The sequence below is a fragment of the Pituophis catenifer genome, unplaced genomic scaffold, assembly GCF_029215685.1.
Source record: "Pituophis catenifer annectens isolate HBS135680 unplaced genomic scaffold, rPitCat1.0.hap2 SCAF_2, whole genome shotgun sequence".
NCBI classification, from domain to species: Eukaryota; Metazoa; Chordata; class Lepidosauria; order Squamata; family Colubridae; genus Pituophis; species Pituophis catenifer.
In genome coordinates this window covers 294,514,180-294,532,701 of record NW_027256882.1, presented here as the reverse complement: position 1 = coordinate 294,532,701, position 18,522 = coordinate 294,514,180, and the positions used below count along the sequence as shown (strand labels likewise).

Below are 18,522 nucleotides of genomic sequence, written 5' to 3'. Positions count from 1 at the left end.
GGTTCGACCTTGGGAGTTCTGACGACGGCGGCTGCTCTCCTTTTTCTTTTGGGGGCGTTGGCACTTGCTTCGGTCTGTGGTGTAGGGCGGAATCGACAAGGCTCTCTGGGTTCGGGCGTCGTCGCTCTCGAAGTCAGGATGGGAGCGGGCAGGTCTTGAGGTATCGGCTTGCTCGCTCGCTTCTTCGGTGGCTCTTTGGTAATTTTTAGTTTTGGCCCAAATGCAGCAAAAAGTGTTTTCATTGCTGATTTTACTTGGGATTTTGTTGAGTCATCTTCACTTTCTGATTCTGATTCTTCTGAGGAGTTCGAATCTTCTTTTTTACTTTCGTTGTCTGATAACGTATTTCGCGCCAGAAATTTTGAATTGAGTATTTTGATTGGCTCTGCTTCGCTCACCTTGGAGGCCTGTTGAAACCAAGATGGCTGCCATTCAAAATTTCGTGCGGGATCACTGTTTTTCTTCTTCGTAATGACTTTCTCTGCAGTCATATCACTCACTATTTTTGGGTCTTTAGACTTCTCATTAGTGATGTTTTTCTCTCTCGCTGCTCCGCTGTTCTTCAGCATTTCTTGGAGGTTCGCGATGAGGCTTTCATCATTCTTCTGACTTTTTAATAGTTTTAATATCTCTGACCTGAGTTCGTTATTCTCTATTTCGATTTCCTCTTGGTCATCATTTTCGTCTATTATTTCTTCGTCTTCAGTGGTGTATTCTTCGGATTCCCTTGAAATCGCGTTTGTGGATTCGTTGATTATTTCTTGTTCTGTTTCCATTTCTTTGCTGTAGGCCCTGGTGTTGGGCCTATCTTTCTTAGACATTTTTAAGTTTTTATTGAGTCAACCAACCATCCTCTGCTACCAGCTTTGTTGCAATATTTTCAGGATCAGACTCAATAATATTAGTGAGAGTTAAAGGTTTAAATATACTTCCTTTTATTTACAATAGGCATTCTATATTCACTGAATATTCACAGATAGAAGCAAGGAAAAGGGTGCAGGTAGCTCCTTATATATACAATGGGTGGAGCTATATGTGGGAGTGGTGAATTATGAATACATTAAGAAGTGAAGAATAAGTTAACCCCTGATACCCCATTCATATACTATTTACACATTAGAGAATAAGGCATTTACATCTGACAGAGCACCTACAACCTCTGGAGCCAAGTTGTTCCGTTGATTAATTAACAATATAACAGAAGGGACCTTGGAGGTCTTCTAGTCCAATCTTCCCTATACAGTACAAGTGCTTCTCAACTTTGGATCATGGAAGATAGCTGGACTTCAACTCCCAGAATTCCCCAGCTGGCATGGCCAGCTGGGGAATTCTGGGAGTTGAAGTCCAGCTATCTTCAACTAACCAAGATTGAGAATCACTCATTTGTTTGTGTCATTTGTTTGTTTAAATTTTTTTTAAAAATTTTTTTGATTTATATGCCGCCCTTCTCCGGAGACTCAGGGCGGCTTACAAGGCGTTAAGCAATAGCCTTCATACTTTTGTATATTTTATACAAAGTCAGCTTATTGCCCCCACAAACTGGGTCCTCATTTCACCTCCCTTAGAAAGGATGGAAGGCTGAGTCAACCTTGAGCCCTGGAGAGATTCGAACCAGCAGAAATTGCAGGCAGCTGGTCTTAATAACCAGCTTAAAAACAGGGTGCCTTAGACCACTGTACTACCAAGGCTCTTTTAAATTGTGCAATCGTAACTGGCACACCTTAGTCCCCCGAAACTTAGCTTGCGCAATAATTTGCTAACGCAGATTTAAAAACTGTTTTTGCCTTTGCTAGATTTCAAGTACTTCGAAGATGCCTCCGATGAATACCGGGATAACATGGGGACGCTGCTGCCGCTCTGGAAGTTTCAGTACGACAAAGCCAAGCGTCTGGCTGTCACCGCCCTCTCCTGGTGAGTGCCTTCTCTGCAGGCAGAAAGCGGCGGGGGGGGCGCTCTGTGAAAACCCACGCTGCTTATCTTGATGATTGAGCAATGGAAATGAGAAATGGAAAACGTTTAGTGTTAACGTTGCATTTGTTATATACACTTCTTTTTCTTTTTTTCTAGGGTCACGTTTATAGTTTTTCTTTTGTTATTTTCATTTACTTCCGGGGTTGGGGAGAGAAAAAAAAAAGGAGAATATTTGTAGCTCAGAGCAGTGGTGAAATCGGAACCGGTTTACTACTGGTTTGCTGGCTGCACATGTGCACCAGTGATGGGTTCCTCCTGGTTCGGCCCGGTTTGGCCGAGCCGGTAGCGGTGACAATGTGACATCACCGAACCGGTTCTCTTTGTTCGGAAGCTGGGCCCTCCCGCCATCCCCACTCCCCCGCCACCCCCCCCGTCCCGTGTTATTCTTACCTTTTATTTGGCCCCACCCCCAATCTATTGCTGTCCTGAGTCCCAGCTGATCGGCTAGAAGGAAAAAAAACTGTTTAAAGTCTTGCCGTGGGGCTTCAAAGGGCCGCCCTACAGCTGATCAGTGTTAAAAGGCACTGTGGTGGTAGACCGGTGCCTCCAAAAATAAATGAGTAGACCGGTGCCTGCAAAAATAAATGAGTAGACCGGTGCCTGCAAAAATAAATGGGTAGACCAGTGCCTCCAAAAACAAATGAGTAGACCAGTGCCTCCAAAAACAAATGAGTAGACCGGTGCCTGCAAAAATAAATGGATAGACCGGTGCCTCCAAAAATAAATGGGTAGACCAGTGCCTCCAAAAACAAATGAGTAGACCGGTGCCTGCAAAAACAAATGAGTAGACCGGTGCCTGCAAAAATAAATGAGTAGACCGGTGCCTCCAACAACAAATGAGTAGACCGGTACAGCTCTGCAAGCAGTTAAAAGCCTGGTAGACCAGTACCTCTGCGAAATCCTAAAGAATTGTCACATGACCATCAAGCCACGCCCACAAAATAAGCCACGCCCACAGAACCGGTAGTAAAAAAAAAAATTAGAACCCACCCCTGATGTGCACTGTGCGCGTCCATGCGTAGTGCGCACCAGCATGCCAAAAGGAGGCATGGGGTAAGTAGAACAGCGTGCGCGGGGGGGGGTGATCAGTTGTGGCGCGCATTTTTTTTTTACTATTAGATTGTAAAGAAATGCTTTTGAAAGTAATAAAAAAGGGTCTGAAGTTTGTGCGGCTCAGCTGGGATCGTCAGAGCCTTTTTTTCTCCCCCCTTTTAAAAGCATTTTTTAAAAGAAGCGGCAAGCAGGCGACCGGGCGATTGGGTGGGCATGGGTGGGAGGAGGGGGGCAGGGATTTTTGCTACTGGTTCTCCGAATCACCTGCCGCCATCGCTACAGGATCGGCCGATCCAGTCCGAACCGGGAGCATTTCACCCCTGGCTCAGAGTTGAAATGAGGGGTCCTTGGTGCTCTCTGAGCTTGGTGGTTTCCTTGCAGATGTTTCATGACCCAACTAGGTAACATTATCAATGCTAGAAGGGAGAGGGGTTTATGGAGAGAAGGAGGAAGAAGAGGAGGAGGAGGAGGAGAAGAAGGTGGAAGAGGATGGCTGTGGGTTGAAATGAAAGGTTTTTGATGCTCTCTGAGTTTGGTAGGTTTCTTATGGACATTTCATGACCCAGCTAGGTAACATCAGCAGGGCTAGAAGAGAGTGTGGTTTGTGGAGAGGAGGAGGATGGAGATGGGAGGACGAGGAGGAGGAGGAGGAGGACTGTGGGCTGAAATGAAGGGTCTTTGTTTTTTATTTTTCTTGCGGACGTTTTACCACCCAACTAGGTCACATCATCAGTGCTAGTCCTGATGATGTGACCTAGTTTGGGTTATGAAACATCTGTAAGGAAGCCACTAAGCTCAGAGAGCACCAAAGACCTTTCAATTTTTTTTAAAAAACTTTAAAAAAAGAAAAATGAAAGTGAATAAAGACATTGAGCGCAAGAGCTGAGAGGATAATCTGAGAATCGTGTGAATAATATGGGTAATACACAGGCTGCATTTTTAATTTTTTTATATTAACAACAATATTTAATATTAAGACAGGATGTACACTACTTTTACTACAGAAGAGGACCATGAATTAATAGCCTAGGTTGGAAAATACTCTTTAAAAAACAAAAGAAAAAAACATGGCCTTCAAATAATTAGCCCAAGGAATTTTAGCATTCCAGAAAGGCGAGAAGATTTTACAGTATTCACTGAAGGTTTTTTTCTGCTGGACAATCTCAAGCTTACAAAATCTTTCCTCGTGCATTGATTATTATAATTCTAAATCATTAAACCTAGTTTAATATGTTTGTACTGTATGAAGGCTATTGCTTAACGCATTGTAAGCCGCCCTGAGTCTCCGGAAAAGGGCGGCATATAAATCGAACCAATAAATAAATATACAATAAATAAATAGTTAGGAAGTTCTGATGCTGAAATAAAATAATGTACTAATTATTTTAAAAAGTATTTCAGTACTTGGAAACCTGCACTCCCTCCGGTCTCCATCTCTACAAAAATGCATTTATGTCCTTAACAATCCCCTGGAACAAAATGCGTCTGTAACACGCTACAAATATTGTCAAAAGACCAGAACGCTGACAGTTTACGTCTCTTTTGTCTTGCAGGAACCCCAAGTACAAAGACTCGTTCCTCGTTGGACACGGCTCTTGTGAGTTTTGACTCGGCTGTGTTATGCCAACGCTTGGTGATAAAGCCAGAGATTTTTCAGTCCCCGTTGCTTCATTTTTTTCCTCCTAGATCCTGCAGACCAATTTTTACATCCTGGGTGACTTGGTTGTGTTTAAACGGCACGTGAGCTGGTTGCTCAGCGAGACGCCTTTCCTGGCTGTCTAAAATCATTTCCAGTTATTTCCAGATTTGCAGCACAACAATCAGAATAGAGCTGGAAGGGACCTTGGAGGTCTTCTAGTCCAGCCCCTTGCTCAAGCAGGAGACCCTATACCATTTCAGACAAAGGATTGTCCAGTCTTTCTCCAGTGATGGAGCACCCACGACTTCTGGTGGCAAGCGGTTCCACTGGTTAATTGTCCTGACCGTTGGGAAGTTTCTCCTCAAATCTAGGTTGCTTCTCTCCTTGATGAGTTTCTATCCGTTGTTTCTTGTCCTGCCTTCTGGTACTTTGGAGAAGAGGTTGACCCCCCCCCTTTTCTTTGTGTCAGCCCCTCAAATATTGGAAGATTGCTATCATGTCACACCTAGATTAGCAGATTGTAAAGACTGTAACACACAAAAAAATGTTTTGCAGCACTGCATCCCTTAGGAATCAAAATAAAGTGAACACCTACTACACACACAAACACACACACAGATTGCTGAGGTCTTTCCCTCCTCTAGAGCAGTGGTTCTCAACCTGTGGGTCGGGACCCCTTTGGGGGTCGAATGACCCTTTCACAGGGGTCGCCTAAGTCCATCGGAAAACACATATTTTCAATGGTTTTAGGAATAATTTTATGGTTGGGGGTCACCACAAAATGAGGAACTGTATTAAAGGGTCACGGCATTAGGAAGGTTGAGAACCACTGCTCTAGAGTTTTTCTCATTCTCAAGTCAAACAATCAGAATAGAGCCAGAAGGGACCTTAAAGGTCTTCTAGTCCACCCCCTCCTCAACCAGAAGACCCTGTACCATTTGAAACAAGTGGCTATCCAATCTCTTCTTTAAAAAAACCTCCAGTGATGAAGCACCCACAACTTCTGGTGGCAAGCTGTTCCACCGGTTAATTGTTCTCACTGTTAGGAAATTTCTCCTTAGTTCCAGGTTGCTTCTCTCCTTGATGAGTTTCCATCCGTTGCTTCTTGTCCTGCCTCCTGGTGCTTTGCAAAATAAGTTGACCCCCTTTTCTTCTTTGTGGCAGCCCCTCAAATACTGAAATACTGCCAGTATTTGAGAGGTTTTAGATCTATATAACTCAATATTTGAGTTATATGTTATATTTATCTCAGTAGTTGAGATATATAACAGGGCTGATTACACAAAGCTTCCCCAGGACGTCATCATTAGCTAAAAACTCTTGATTGCGGTCCCAAATTAGCTTCTGCAAATCAGACTTAACAAATCTGTCAATGCGGCTGCTGGTACTAAGACATTTTCTAAACCGAAAGCATTAGCCGCGTGTGGCCGGGTGTGCAAAACGGATGGTCCTTATTAGATTACACGTCTCTCCTAACAAAGGTGGCGGGAAAATGGCCAATGGGGGCCATCAATCCTAGCTGGCAGCTTGATTGTTGCTGAGGCATTTAAGTTCTCCGATATTTTTGCCTAATTTCTTTTAGGACGCTTGCACATCCATTTTATTTTTAATTGGCCAATAGGATCCTGCACCCCGTGGCGTATTTAAAAGAAGAATAGAATAATAGCAGAGTTGGAAGGGACCTTGGAGGACATCTAGTCCAACCCCCCGCCCAAGCAGAGGTCATCTAATCCAACCCCATTTCTGAGAGACGGCAGTCCAGTCTCTTCTTGAAAGCTTCCAGGGATGAAGCTCCCACAACTTCGGAAGGCAACTTCTGTTCCATGGGTTGATGGTTCTCAGTGTCAGAAAATTCCTCCTTATTTCCAAGTTGAATCTCTCCTTCCATTATTTCTTGTCTGGCCTTCGGGTGCCTTGGACCCTTCTTCCCTGTGGCAGCCCCTTAAATATTGGAAGATGCTCTCCTGTCTCCCCTGGTCCTCCTCTTCACTAGACTAGCCAAGCCCAGTTCTTGCAACCGTTCATCCTATGTTTTAGCCTCCAGTCCCCTCATCATCCTGGTTGCTCTTCTCTGCACTCTTTCTAGGGTCTCAATGTCCTTTTTACATCATGGTGACCAAACCCAGATGCAGAACTCTAGGTGTGGTTTTATAGAGTGGTATTAGTACCTCCCTTGATCTTGATTGTTTTCCCTCTGTTAATGCAGCTAAGGATTGCATTGACCTTACACCATTTTTGACAAGTGGTGGACTATCTGTATGGTAATGCAAAGGTCGTAGAAACAGGAGAGGACGGAAAGCTGCTATGTATTTTATTGATTGGAAACATGCTGCTTTGCTGCTTTCCATTACAAAACATGTTGCTGCAGCAATTCACCTCTAAGGTTCCGGGATTGGGTTGCCAAAGTTTCTTTATGGCTTCTCAAGCAACGTTAAACCTGCCCCAAAACTCTTTTACGCCCTTTGTGGTTTGGGCTCAAGTACAAGATCCTTGTTCCCTAAATTCTTTGCTCTGTAATAGAAGATAATATTTGTGGCTCAGGATTGGACTGTGGGGTGTTCGGTGCTCTCCGAGCTGGGTGGTTTTTCTTGCAGAGGTTTCATGACCCAACTATGGTAGGTATCGTCATCAGTGCTAGAAGGGAGAGAGGTGTGCAGTCTGAAGGAGGAGGAGAAGAGGAGGAGGAGGAGGGATGGAGTGGGAGGAGGAGAAGGAAAAGGACAGTGGGGTGCTTGGTGCTCTCTGAGCTGGGTGGTTTTTCTTGCAGACGTTTCATGACCCAACTAGGTAACATTATCAGTGCTAGAAGGGAGAGAAGTGTACAGTATGGAAGAGAAGGAGGAGGAGGGATGGAGGGGGAGGAGAAGGAAAAGAAAGTGGGGTGCTTGATGCTCTCTGAGCTGGGTTGTTTTTTTTTGCAGACATTTGATGACCCATCTAGATAACATCATCAATGCTAGAAGGCTGTGGGGTGTGCAGTGCAGAGGAAGAGGAGTAGAAGAAGGGAAGGGGGAGGGGGAGGAGAAAAAGGGACAATGGGGTGCTTGGTGCTCTCTGAGCTGGGTTGTTTTTCTTGCAGACATTTCATGACCTAACTAGGTAATATCATCAGTGCTAGAAGGGAGAGAGGTGTGCAGTGTGGTGGAGGAGGAGAAGAGGAGGAGGGGAAGAGGAGGAGGGGAAGAGGAGAAGGAGAAGAGGAGGAGGGGAAGAGGAGGAGGGGAAGAGGAGGAGGGGAAGAGGAGGGGGAGAAAGGGGACAGTGGGGTGCTTGGTGCACTCTGAGCTGGGTTGTTTTTTTTGCAGACATTTCATGACCCATCTAGGTAACATCATCAGTGCTAGAAGGGTGTGGGGTGTGCAATGCAGAGGAAGAGGAAGAGGAGTAGAAGAAGGGGAGGGGGAGGAGGAGGAGAAAAGGGACAGTGGGGTGCTTGGTGCTCTCTGAGCTGGGTTGTTTTCTTGTAGTCGTTTCATGGCCCAGTTAGGAAGAAAGTGGGTTGTGTGGAGAGAAGGAGGACGATAATTTGAGCCCGACTTACCTCCGTGCCATTTTTAAAACTTTCTTGTATTGTGCAATGGACTGAGGATCCATTCTCTGGCCAAATATATTAGTATAAATGTGTTTTTTCCCCCCATTAATTCGTCCTTCCGTTGACTGATTTGGGAGTTCTAAAAGACCTCCAGGTTTTGAGGGTAGATGAGGGTATTATTGTGTGTTCCCTGTCCTTTGAATACATTCCCCCAGTGCCTCTTCTGGCTTACAGCCTGGTTTTAATCAAGATATCCAGCCTCCCTTTTTCCGAGATTCGGTGTTTCCTTATCGGGCCAGCAGCCTGCAGAGTGGAGCTCTGACTGCCTAAAGAGACGTCCAATCAATCCTTCAGATTGGCCTTCTAATCCTCTCACGGGCTCATTTAGGCAAGACGAGAAACCCGCAAAATTGTGCAATGATTCCCAACACAAAAACGGCACCCTGATGTCGATTGGAGTCGATTGGGAATGCGATGGTCTTTTTCCAGGAGTGCTGCTTTCCAACAAGAAAAGGGGACTCTGTGATTTGCAATTCCATGAGGTTTTACAGGCTGCACAACACAGAATAACAGAGTCGGAAGGGACCTTGGAGGTCTTCTAGTCCAGCCTCTGCTCGAACAAGAGACCCTATATCATTCTGGACAAACGGCTGTCCAGTCATGAAGCACCCACAACTTCTGGTGGCAACTTCTGTTCCACTGGTCAATTGTCCTCATTGTTAGGAGGTTTCTCCTTAATTCCAGGTGGCTTCTCTCCTTGATGAGTTTCCATCCGTTGCTTCTTCTCCTGCCTTCAAGAGGCAAGGTTGAGCTTCGATGGTGCGGTGGGTAGAGTGCAGGACGGCAGGCTCCTTCTACTGCCTGCCGGCTGCCTGCAATTTGGCAGTTCAAATCTCAGCAGGCTCCACGTTGACTCAGCCTTCCCTCCTTCTGAAGTTGGTAAAATGAGAACCCAAATTGTTGGGGGCGATAGGCTGATTCTGTTAACCGCGTAGAGAGGGTTGTAAAGCATTGTGAAGCAGTTTATAAGTCTAAGTGCTATTGGTGTTGCCCCCCTCCTCTCTGAGGCAGCCCCTCAAGTATTGGAAGACTTGCTCTCCTGTCTCCCCTGGTCCTTCTCTTCACTAGACCAGCCATGCCCAGTTCCTGCAACCGTTCATTGTCTGTTTGAGCCTCCAGTCCCCTCATCATCCTGGCTGCTCTTCTCTGCACTCTTTCTAGAGTCTCCACCTCTTTTTTTTATAGTGTGGTGACCAAAATTGGATGCAGTACTCCAGGTGTGGTCTTACCCCAGCTTTATAAAGCGGCTGTCAGGTTTCGATGCTATCTCAAAATAAATGAATTTCCAAACTGCCGATCTTTAAGGAAATTTTCTCTTTATTCGAGCACAGCCATCTGATCCTGACTCTTTTCGCGGTCAGTACTGACCTTTGCCCCCCAATCCCTCCCTTTCCGATCCCCAATTCTCTGCTTCTCATTGGCTATCTTCCAAGTCACTTTCCTGATTCCTTTCTTCGTCAGGTCACAGGAATGTCTCCCCCCTCCCCATCTCCGAGGAGACAGATCTTCAAAGGGATTTAGCAGGCAAAAGTTCAGGCTTCTCCTCCCTTTTCTATGTCAGTGCTGGGACGCTGACAGCGGCACTGTCACTTCACATATTATCCCTTTGTTGATGCAGCACAGGATTGCATTGGCCTTGTAGGCAGCTGCAACACACGGCTGGCACATACTTAGGTGAAGGTCAGCTAAGATACTTAGATCAGGGGTGGGTTCTAAATTTTTTTACTACCGGTTCTGTGGGTGTGGCTTACTTTGTGGGTGTGGCTTGGAGGTCATGTGACTAGGTGGGCATGGCTAGCTGGTCAGAGTCATTTCTGGAAGGTCCTCTCACTTACGACCAGTCCTCGCACTTACGACCCGACTCATTAGTTTGCTTTTAACACTGATCAGCTGTAGGGCGGCCCTTTGAAGCCCCACGGCAAGAGTTTAAACAGTTTTTTCCCCTCTAGTCATCAGCTGGGACTCAGGGGGTGGGACCAAATAAAAGGTAAGAATAACGTGGTGGGGTGGGAGGGCGGGGGGGAGAACCGGTTCGGTGACGTCATATCGTCACCGCTACCGGCTCGGCCGAACCGGACCGAACCAGGAGGAACCCACCACTGACTTAGATCCCTCTCACTCTGGCTACTTTTGAGCCAGGTACCAACTAATGTACACCTGTGCACTTGGGTTATCCTGCCTAAGTGCAGGTCCTTACTTTTCTCACCACTGAATGGTGAGATGATTGGAAGGGACTTCAGAGGTCTTCTAGTCCAACCCCCTGCTTAGGCAGGAAACATCATACCATTCCAGACAAATGGTTATCCAACATCTTCTTAAAAACCTCCGGTGTTGGAGCACCCACAACTTCTGGTGGCAAGCTGTTCCACTGGTCAATTGTCCTCACTGTCAGGAAATTTCTCCTTAGTTCTAGATTCCTTCTTTCTTGGATGAGTTTCCATCTGTTGCTTCTTCTCCTGCCTTCTGGGGCTTTGGAGGATAGGTTGACCCCCCTCTTCTTTGGGGCAGCCCCTTTTGTCGGATCACAGGGCCCAGTGCTCAAGTCTGTTGAGATCCCTCTGAATCTTGAGTCGTCTTGTTGTTGTAAAGTGTTCCCTATTCCCCCTACCAGCTTGGAGGAATAATTCTTATCCAGTTAACACGTGTGTTTGCATCGGGACGAAACCCGAGAGAGTGTGTTCGGCATAACTGCAGGCAACCTCACAGCAAAACTCTCTTGTTTCCCAGGAGGTCAAATGATTGCCCTTGGCACTGCTATTTAAAAGTAAATGCATTTATTTACTTGCTCTTAATCCGCGCTCCAATGCTGCCTTCTAGATCGTTAATGGAAGGAGTTCTAGCGCATAATCTTTCCCGTTTCCCATGGCAATTTAATTATGGATCTTTCCCCCCCCCCCACACACACACATGCTAAAGCAGCATTTCTCAAAGCTGCCTCGATAGATGTGAGCTGACAGACGACTAAAGTAGAACAAATTTTGTCTCTGTCTTCAAAAAAAAAAAGGAAGGGAAAGGCTCAGGAAAACCAACAATCCGGCATTCGACATGAGATGGCCAGGAGGTTTCTGGAGCAGATCGGCGGTTTGAATCCCTAGTATAGGTTTCCTGTGTGAGCAGGGGGTTGGACTAGATGACCTCCAAGGTCCCTTCCAACTCTGTTACGGTTACTTTTTTTTTTAATTTGATTTATATGCCGCCTTTCTCCGGAGACTCAGGGCGGCTTACAATGCGTTAAGCAATAGCCTTCATACGTTTGTATATTTATAGAAAGTCAGCTTATTGCCCCCACAAACTGGGTCCTCAATTTACCTACCTTAGAAAGGATGGAAGGCTGAGTCAACCTTGAGCCTGGTAAGATTCGAACCTGCAGTAATTGCAGGCAGCTGTTCTTAATAATAGGGTGCTTTAAACCACTGTACTACCAAGGTTCTTTGAGGGCTCTGGCTCTTCTGTGGTTCATCCTCACTGTAGAAGGTGAAAATGAAGGGTTACGAAAGGTTTAAGCCCCTTTCTGGGTCCTGTATTGTGTGATGTTTTTATTAATGAGCTGGATGTCTATTCTAGTCTTCTAGGCTAAGACATATGAAGAACGGTTGCAGGAATTGGGTATGTCTAGTTTAATGAAAAGAAGGACTGGGGGAGACATGATAGCAGTCTTCCAATATCTCAGGGTTGCCACAAAGAAAAGGGAGGCAAGCTATTCTCCAAAGCACCTGAAGGCAGGACAAGAAGGAACGGGTGGAAACTAATCAAGGAGAGAAGCAACTTAGAACTAAGGAGAAATTTCCTGACAGTGAGAACAATTAACCAGTGGAACAACTTGCCACCAGAAGTAGTGAATGTTCCAACACTGGAAGTTTTTAGAGATCGGACAACCATTTTTCTGAAATGATATAGATTAACATTAGCGCAATAGTCAAGAAGTAAAAAATACCCCAATCATGGAATTCCCAACTCAGACAAACAGTCAAGGAATAAATAATAGCCAAACCAAGCAACCATCAAGAACGCTCCCACCACAACTGACAGGGCAATAAATAGAGAGCAAACTCCTTTCCCTTCTAGCACTGATGATCTTACCTAGTTGGGTGATGAAATGTCTACAAGAAAACTGCCAAGCTCAGAGAGCACCAAGGACTCCACAGTCGTCGTCCTCCTCCTCCTCCTCCTCCTCCTCCTCCTCCTCCTCCTCCTCCTCCTCCTCCCCCCTCCACACAACCCCTCTTCTGGCACTGATGATGCTACCTAGTTGGGTAATGAAATGTCTGAAAGGAAATAATCAAGCTTGGAGAGCCCCAAGCACCCCACAGTCCTCCTCCTCCCCCCCCAAACCTCCCTTCCTCCTAGCATGGATAACATTACCTAATTGGGCCATGAAACATCAAGGACCCCACAGTCTTAATTGTTTCTGAAGCAACCTATTTCTTTTAAACTTTTTATCATTGAATAAACGACTGCAAAAAAAATTAAGAGGTCTTTCAGCATGAGAATGAAATGAAAACCTCTGTCAGGAAGTTTAGGTCACTGACTGCTACCCAGCTGTGTCTCCTAAGATTTTGCATCTACATGTCTACGTATTCAACAAATGGATTTGCAGAATTGTTTTCAGCTCATCCAGGCTGCGAAATCATGTTCTTATACAATCACGTAGAATTTTACTAGCTTGTGCAATCTTATCAGAATCGTTCGTTAAACTAAACCATGTTGGATCCTACAAATGGAATGATTTCCATAGATTTCCTTCAATCTGAGCGGCAGCTGCAAACCACACATTGCTGTTTACATGAATTTGGAACCAAAAAAACGTTTACCACTTGATGGCACTGTTAAATATTTAGTGAACATCCTGCAAATTGTAAAAAATCCTTATTAAAAATAGGCACGTTCAACAGTTGCTAAATGCTGACAGAATGTCTTTGGTGATGCGAACATTCATTTCCTTCTGTGCTTTAAATTAATTCTTACTAGGACAGTGTTTCTCAACCTTGGTAGCTTGAAGATGGGTGGACTTCAACTCCCAGAATCCCCCAGCCAGCAGCGCTGGCTGGGGGATTCTGGGAGTTGAAGTCCACCCATCTTCAAGCTTCCAAGGTTGAGAAACACTGTACTAGGAAATACTGGAAATTCCCCTAGATATCGTCCCAAAATTCTTATCACGTTTGAAATATATGATGTAGATTAGGATGTCCTTGCTACCCGTATTTAAGGAACCAGTAAGAAAAGGCAGACACCTCCTTTATCTGCAATAGCTGTGCAGGGGATTTATGTGTCAAAAAATACAAGTTGGTGGTGTGGCCCCAGCTATGAAATCAAAATCTGGCCCTGGGCATGAAATAGAGCAGGTTTCAGACTCGTGTCTGTGGGCACCATGGTGCTCTCTGAGCTTCGCTGGTTTCATGCAGACGTTTTATGACCCAACTAAGTAACGTCATCAGTGCTTGAAGGGAATAAGGCCTGTGGAATGGAGGAGGAGGAGGAGGAGGAGGAGGAGGAGGAGGAGGAGGAGGAGGAGGAGAACTGAGGGGCCCTAGGTGCTCTCTGGGCTTGGTGGTTTTCCTGCAGACATTTCATGACCCAGCTAGGGAACATCATCAGTGCTAGGAGGGATGGGGGTTTGCAGAGTAGTGGAGCTGTTTACTGTTGGCTTCTCAACAACGGCCAAACAAGCCAACAGTAAACAGCCAAAGAACAGGGTTGTTGTGATGGGCAAAAAGAGAAGGAGGAACATGTATTGAGTCTGTCTGTTGCCAGTTAAGGAAGATATTTCATAAATAAATGAAATAAACTTTGGGGTTCCCGGCTGCAAGATGTGGGGTCCTGACCCTGGATGTTCTGATTGAAGTGACTTCCTCCTCTCTTCCCTTTCCTCCTCCTCCTCCTCTTCTTCTTCCTCCTACCCCTCCTCCCCCTTCCTCCTCCTCTCTCATTCCTCCTCCTCTTCCTCTTCCTCCTCCTCCCCCTCCTCTTCCTCCTCCTCTTCTCTTCTTCTTCCTCCTCCCCCTCCTCCCCCTTCCTCCTTCTCTCTCGTTCCTCCTCTTCCTGTTCCTCCTCCTCTTCTCTTCTTCCTCCTCCCCCCTCCTCCCCCTCCCTCCTCCTCTTCTCTTCTTCTTCCTCCTCCCCCCTCCTCTTCCTCCAGATGACTTCATGAAGCAGAGCCGGGGGATGCTGCTGCTGTACACCCTGAAGAACCCCTCTTTCCCCGAGTACGTCTTTGCCAGCGAGAGCGGCATCATGTGCCTTGACATCCACGTGGAACACCCCTACCTGATTGTGGTGGGCTTCTACGACGGCAACGTGGCCATCTACAACCTGAAGAAACCCACGGCCACCCAGCCGGGCTACAAAAGCAGCAAGTTGTCTGGGAAGCACACCGACCCCGTCTGGCAGGTGAGGACTCCCTCCTCCCTCCTCTGCCTCTCCGGGCCCAGGTCTTCACGGAGAACTGAGTGGATCGGCAGAATCTCAGGTGTGATAGAAGAGAATCTTTGGGGTTCAAGGGCTGGAGTCCTTGGCGCTCTCTAGGTTGTTATTTGCAGACGTTTCATGACCTGACTAGGGAACGTCATCAGTGCACCTAAAAGGCATTGAGGATGTTAACTGGGTAACATCAGCAGTGTTAGAAGGGAGGGGGGTTTGTGGAGAGGAGGAGGAGGAGGAGGAGGGGTCCTTGGTCCTCTCTGAGCTTGGTGGTTTCCTTTCAGACGATTCATTGCCCAACTAGGGATCATCATCGGAGGGGTTGTGTGGAGTGGAAGAGGGGGAGGAGAAGGAGGAAGAGGAAGAGGAAGAGGAAGAGGAGGAGTATTTGGGGGTTCTTGGTGCTCTCTGAGCTTAGTTGTTTCCCTTCAGACATTTAATTACCCAACTAGGTAATATCATCCATGCCAGAAGAAAAGGGTTGTGTGGAGGGAGAGGGGGAGGAGGAGAAGTGCTGTGGGGTCATTGATGCTCTTTGAGCTTAGTTTTCTTGCAGACATTTCATAACCCAACTAGGTAACATAATCAGTGTTAGAACGGAATGAGGGTTTGCAGGGAGGAGGAGGATTGTGGGCAGTGGTGAAATCCAGTTTTTTTTACTACCGGTTCTGTGGGCATGGCTTGGTGGGCGTGGCAGGGGCAGGTTACTGCAAAATCCCCATTTCTTCCCGATCAGCTGGGACTCGGGAGGCAGAGAATAGAGGGGGGGGCGGAGCCAGTCAGAATTTTTACTACCGGTTCTCCGAACTACTCAAAATTTCCGCTACCGGTTCTCCAGAACTGGTCAGAACCTGCTGAAACCCACCTCTGGACTGTGGGCAGTGGTGAAATCCAATTTTTTTTTTACTACCGGTTCTGTGGGTGTGGCGTGGTGGGCATGGCAGCGGAAGGATATTGCAAAATCTCCATTCCCACCCCACTCTGGGACCAGCCAGAGGTGGTATTTGCTGGTTCTCCGAACTACTCAAAATTTCCGCTGCCAGTTCTCCAGAACCTGCTGGATTTCACCCCTGACTGTGGGGTCCTTGGTGCTCTCTGAGCTTAGCTGTTTCCTTGCAGAATTTTCACTACCCAACTAGGTAACATCATAAGTATTAAACTGAGAATCTTCTGCCTTCCGTCAAAATTTTTCTTTGAAAACAGGAGGCAAATAAATGGCAGAATCTATTTCTCTGTGATTATCTGGATTGAGAAAAGGGATCTTTCCAAGAAGTCCAGAGTTTCTCTCATAATAAACATGCAACCCACAACCAGTCTTAGTTTTTTCAGTCAGTTGTATTTCCCGGAAATCAAGTTAGTGGAACCTTACCCAATTCTGAATAATAAATCGGGCTCTTTAAGCCCCATCCATTTTCTTGAAAGCTGCCTATATATTCTCATTTTAGCGTCTCATTTTAGAAATCGAAGCTCCGGGACCAAAAAGCTCAGTCTCTGCTTCCAAAATTAATTATCCAAATGATTTAAGAGATGAAATCCATTTCCCTGTTTGATCAACGATGGACGTGGTTCACAAGCAGGGCTGCAAAGCAGCGGTGAAATGGAAAATGTGTTACTACCGGTTCTGTGGGCGTGGCTTGGTGGGGGGAGGGCTTTAATGTGACTGGGTGGGCGTGGCCATTTTTTTTAAACTTTTCTTTTTTTTATATATATATAATTTTTATTAATATATTCTATACACTAATACACAAATAAAATATACAATCAGAATTTTTTTAAACTTTTCAAAGCATTTTTTTCTAATGCTTTGAAAAGCCTCTCTGCCGATCAGGCAACTCAGCTGGGATCGTCAGAGACTTTTCAAAGCATTTTTTTTACCACCTCTTCGACCAAGAGGTTGCAGAAAAAAATGCTTTGAAAAGCCTCTGACGATCCCAGCTGAGCCGTGCGATCATCAGAGGCTTTTTTTTTCTTTTAAAAGCATTTTTTCGTCGGAAGAGGTTGTAGAAAAAATGCTTTGAAAAGTAAAAACAAAAAAAAAGCCTCTGATGATTGTGCAGCTTAGCTGGGCATGTGGGGAGGCAGAGATTTTTGCTACCGGTTCTCCAAACCACCCGCCACCATCGCTACCGGATCGGGCGATCTGGTCTGAACCGGGAGCATTTCACCTCTGCTGCAAAGTCTTTGTTAAAACAAACAGAGAGAACACAACAGCATTCACACACAGAACTTTGAGTTGTGCACCAGTTCTGCCCATTCCTAGATTGGGAGGCTCTGCTCATAATCCCTCCTGCCCTCGTCACCTCCAGATGCAGCCCCAGGAAGCCCTTCAGAAGTTGTGGGTGCTCCATCACTGGAGGTTTTCAAGAAGAGGTTGGACAACCATTTGTCTGAAATGGTATAATGGTCTCCTGCTTGAGCAGCGGGGTTGGACTAGAAGACCTCCAAGGTCCCTTCCAATTCTGATATTCTGTTAATTAATTACTGGAACTGTTTATCTCCAGACGTTGTGGGTGCTTTATCACGGGAGATTTTTAAGAAGAGATGGGACAGCCAGTTGTCTCAAATGGTATAGTGTCTCATCCTGAGCAGGGAGTTGGTTGGACTAGAAGATCTCCCAGGTCCCTTCCAGGTTCGTTCTGATTGAAGGAGGCAATGGCAAACCACTTCTGAAATGGAAAAAAAAATCTTTGGCAGTCCAGGCAATCTCTGAGACGTAATTGAGAGGGGGAAATAGATAGATAGATAGATAGATAGATAGATAGATAGATAGATAGAGGATGGATATATAGATAGAAGATAGATATTTAGATGATAGATAGATAGATAGATAGATAGATAGATAGATAGATAGATAGATAGATAGATAGATATTGAGAGAGAGAGAGAGAGAGAGAAGATGGATAGATAGAAGATAGATGATAGATAGATAGATAGATAGATAGATAGATAGATAGATAAGATAGATAGATAATGGATGATTTAGATAGATAGATATTTAGATAGTAGATGATAGATAGATGATAGATAGTAGATGATAGATAGATAGATAGATAGATAGATAGATAGATAGATAGATAGAGGATGGATATATAAATAGAAGATAGATAGATAGATAGATAGATAGATAGATAGATAGATGATAGATAGATATTGAGAGAGAGAGAGAGAGAGAGAGAGAGGATGGATAGATAGAAGATAGATGATAGATAGATGGATAGATAGATGATAGATAGATAATGGATGATTTAGATAGATAGATATTTAGATAGTAGATGATAGATAGATGATAGATAGATAGATAGAGGATGGATATATAGATAGAAGATAGATAGATAGATATTTAGATAGATAGATATTTAGATAGATAGATAGATAGATAGATAGATAGATAGATAGATAGATAGATGATAGACAGATACATACATATATACATACATACGGATTAGAGAACAAACGGCAATATACGATGCCATCAAGAGAGTCAAAAGAAGTGAAGTGGAAATGGGCTGGTCACCTAGGAAAAAGAACTGAGGGCAGGTGGACCAAGGCGGTCCTAGAATGGATCCCCCTCGATCAAAAGCGTCAACGAAAGAGATCTAAAACAAGATGGAGCGACCACATCAGCAAGTACAGGCAGTCCTCAGGCTACGACCACAATTGAGCCGAAAATGTATGTTGCTAAGTGGAACATTGGCTAAGTGAGTTTTGCCCCATCTTACGACTTTTCTTGTCACCGTTGTTAAGTGAATGATTGCATTTGTTAAGTTATTAATAGGTCAGAAGGTCGCAAAAGGGGATCACATGACCCCCGGGACTCTGCGACCGTCACGAGTCATTTGCCAAGTGCCTA

At 45.3% G+C, this 18,522-nt stretch overlaps 1 protein-coding gene across 1 annotated transcript in view; it reads left to right on the top strand.

Annotated features, from left to right (window-relative positions):
- The window catches only part of DNAI1 (dynein axonemal intermediate chain 1), a 132,496-nt gene that overhangs the window by 32,880 nt on the left and 81,094 nt on the right, over positions 1-18,522 (top strand). The window contains exons 6-8 of the mRNA XM_070936022.1: positions 1,794-1,911; positions 4,578-4,621; positions 14,392-14,642. Coding sequence (XP_070792123.1) covers positions 1,794-1,911; positions 4,578-4,621; positions 14,392-14,642 — 413 coding nt within the window. The remainder of the gene's footprint in view (positions 1-1,793; positions 1,912-4,577; positions 4,622-14,391; positions 14,643-18,522) is intronic.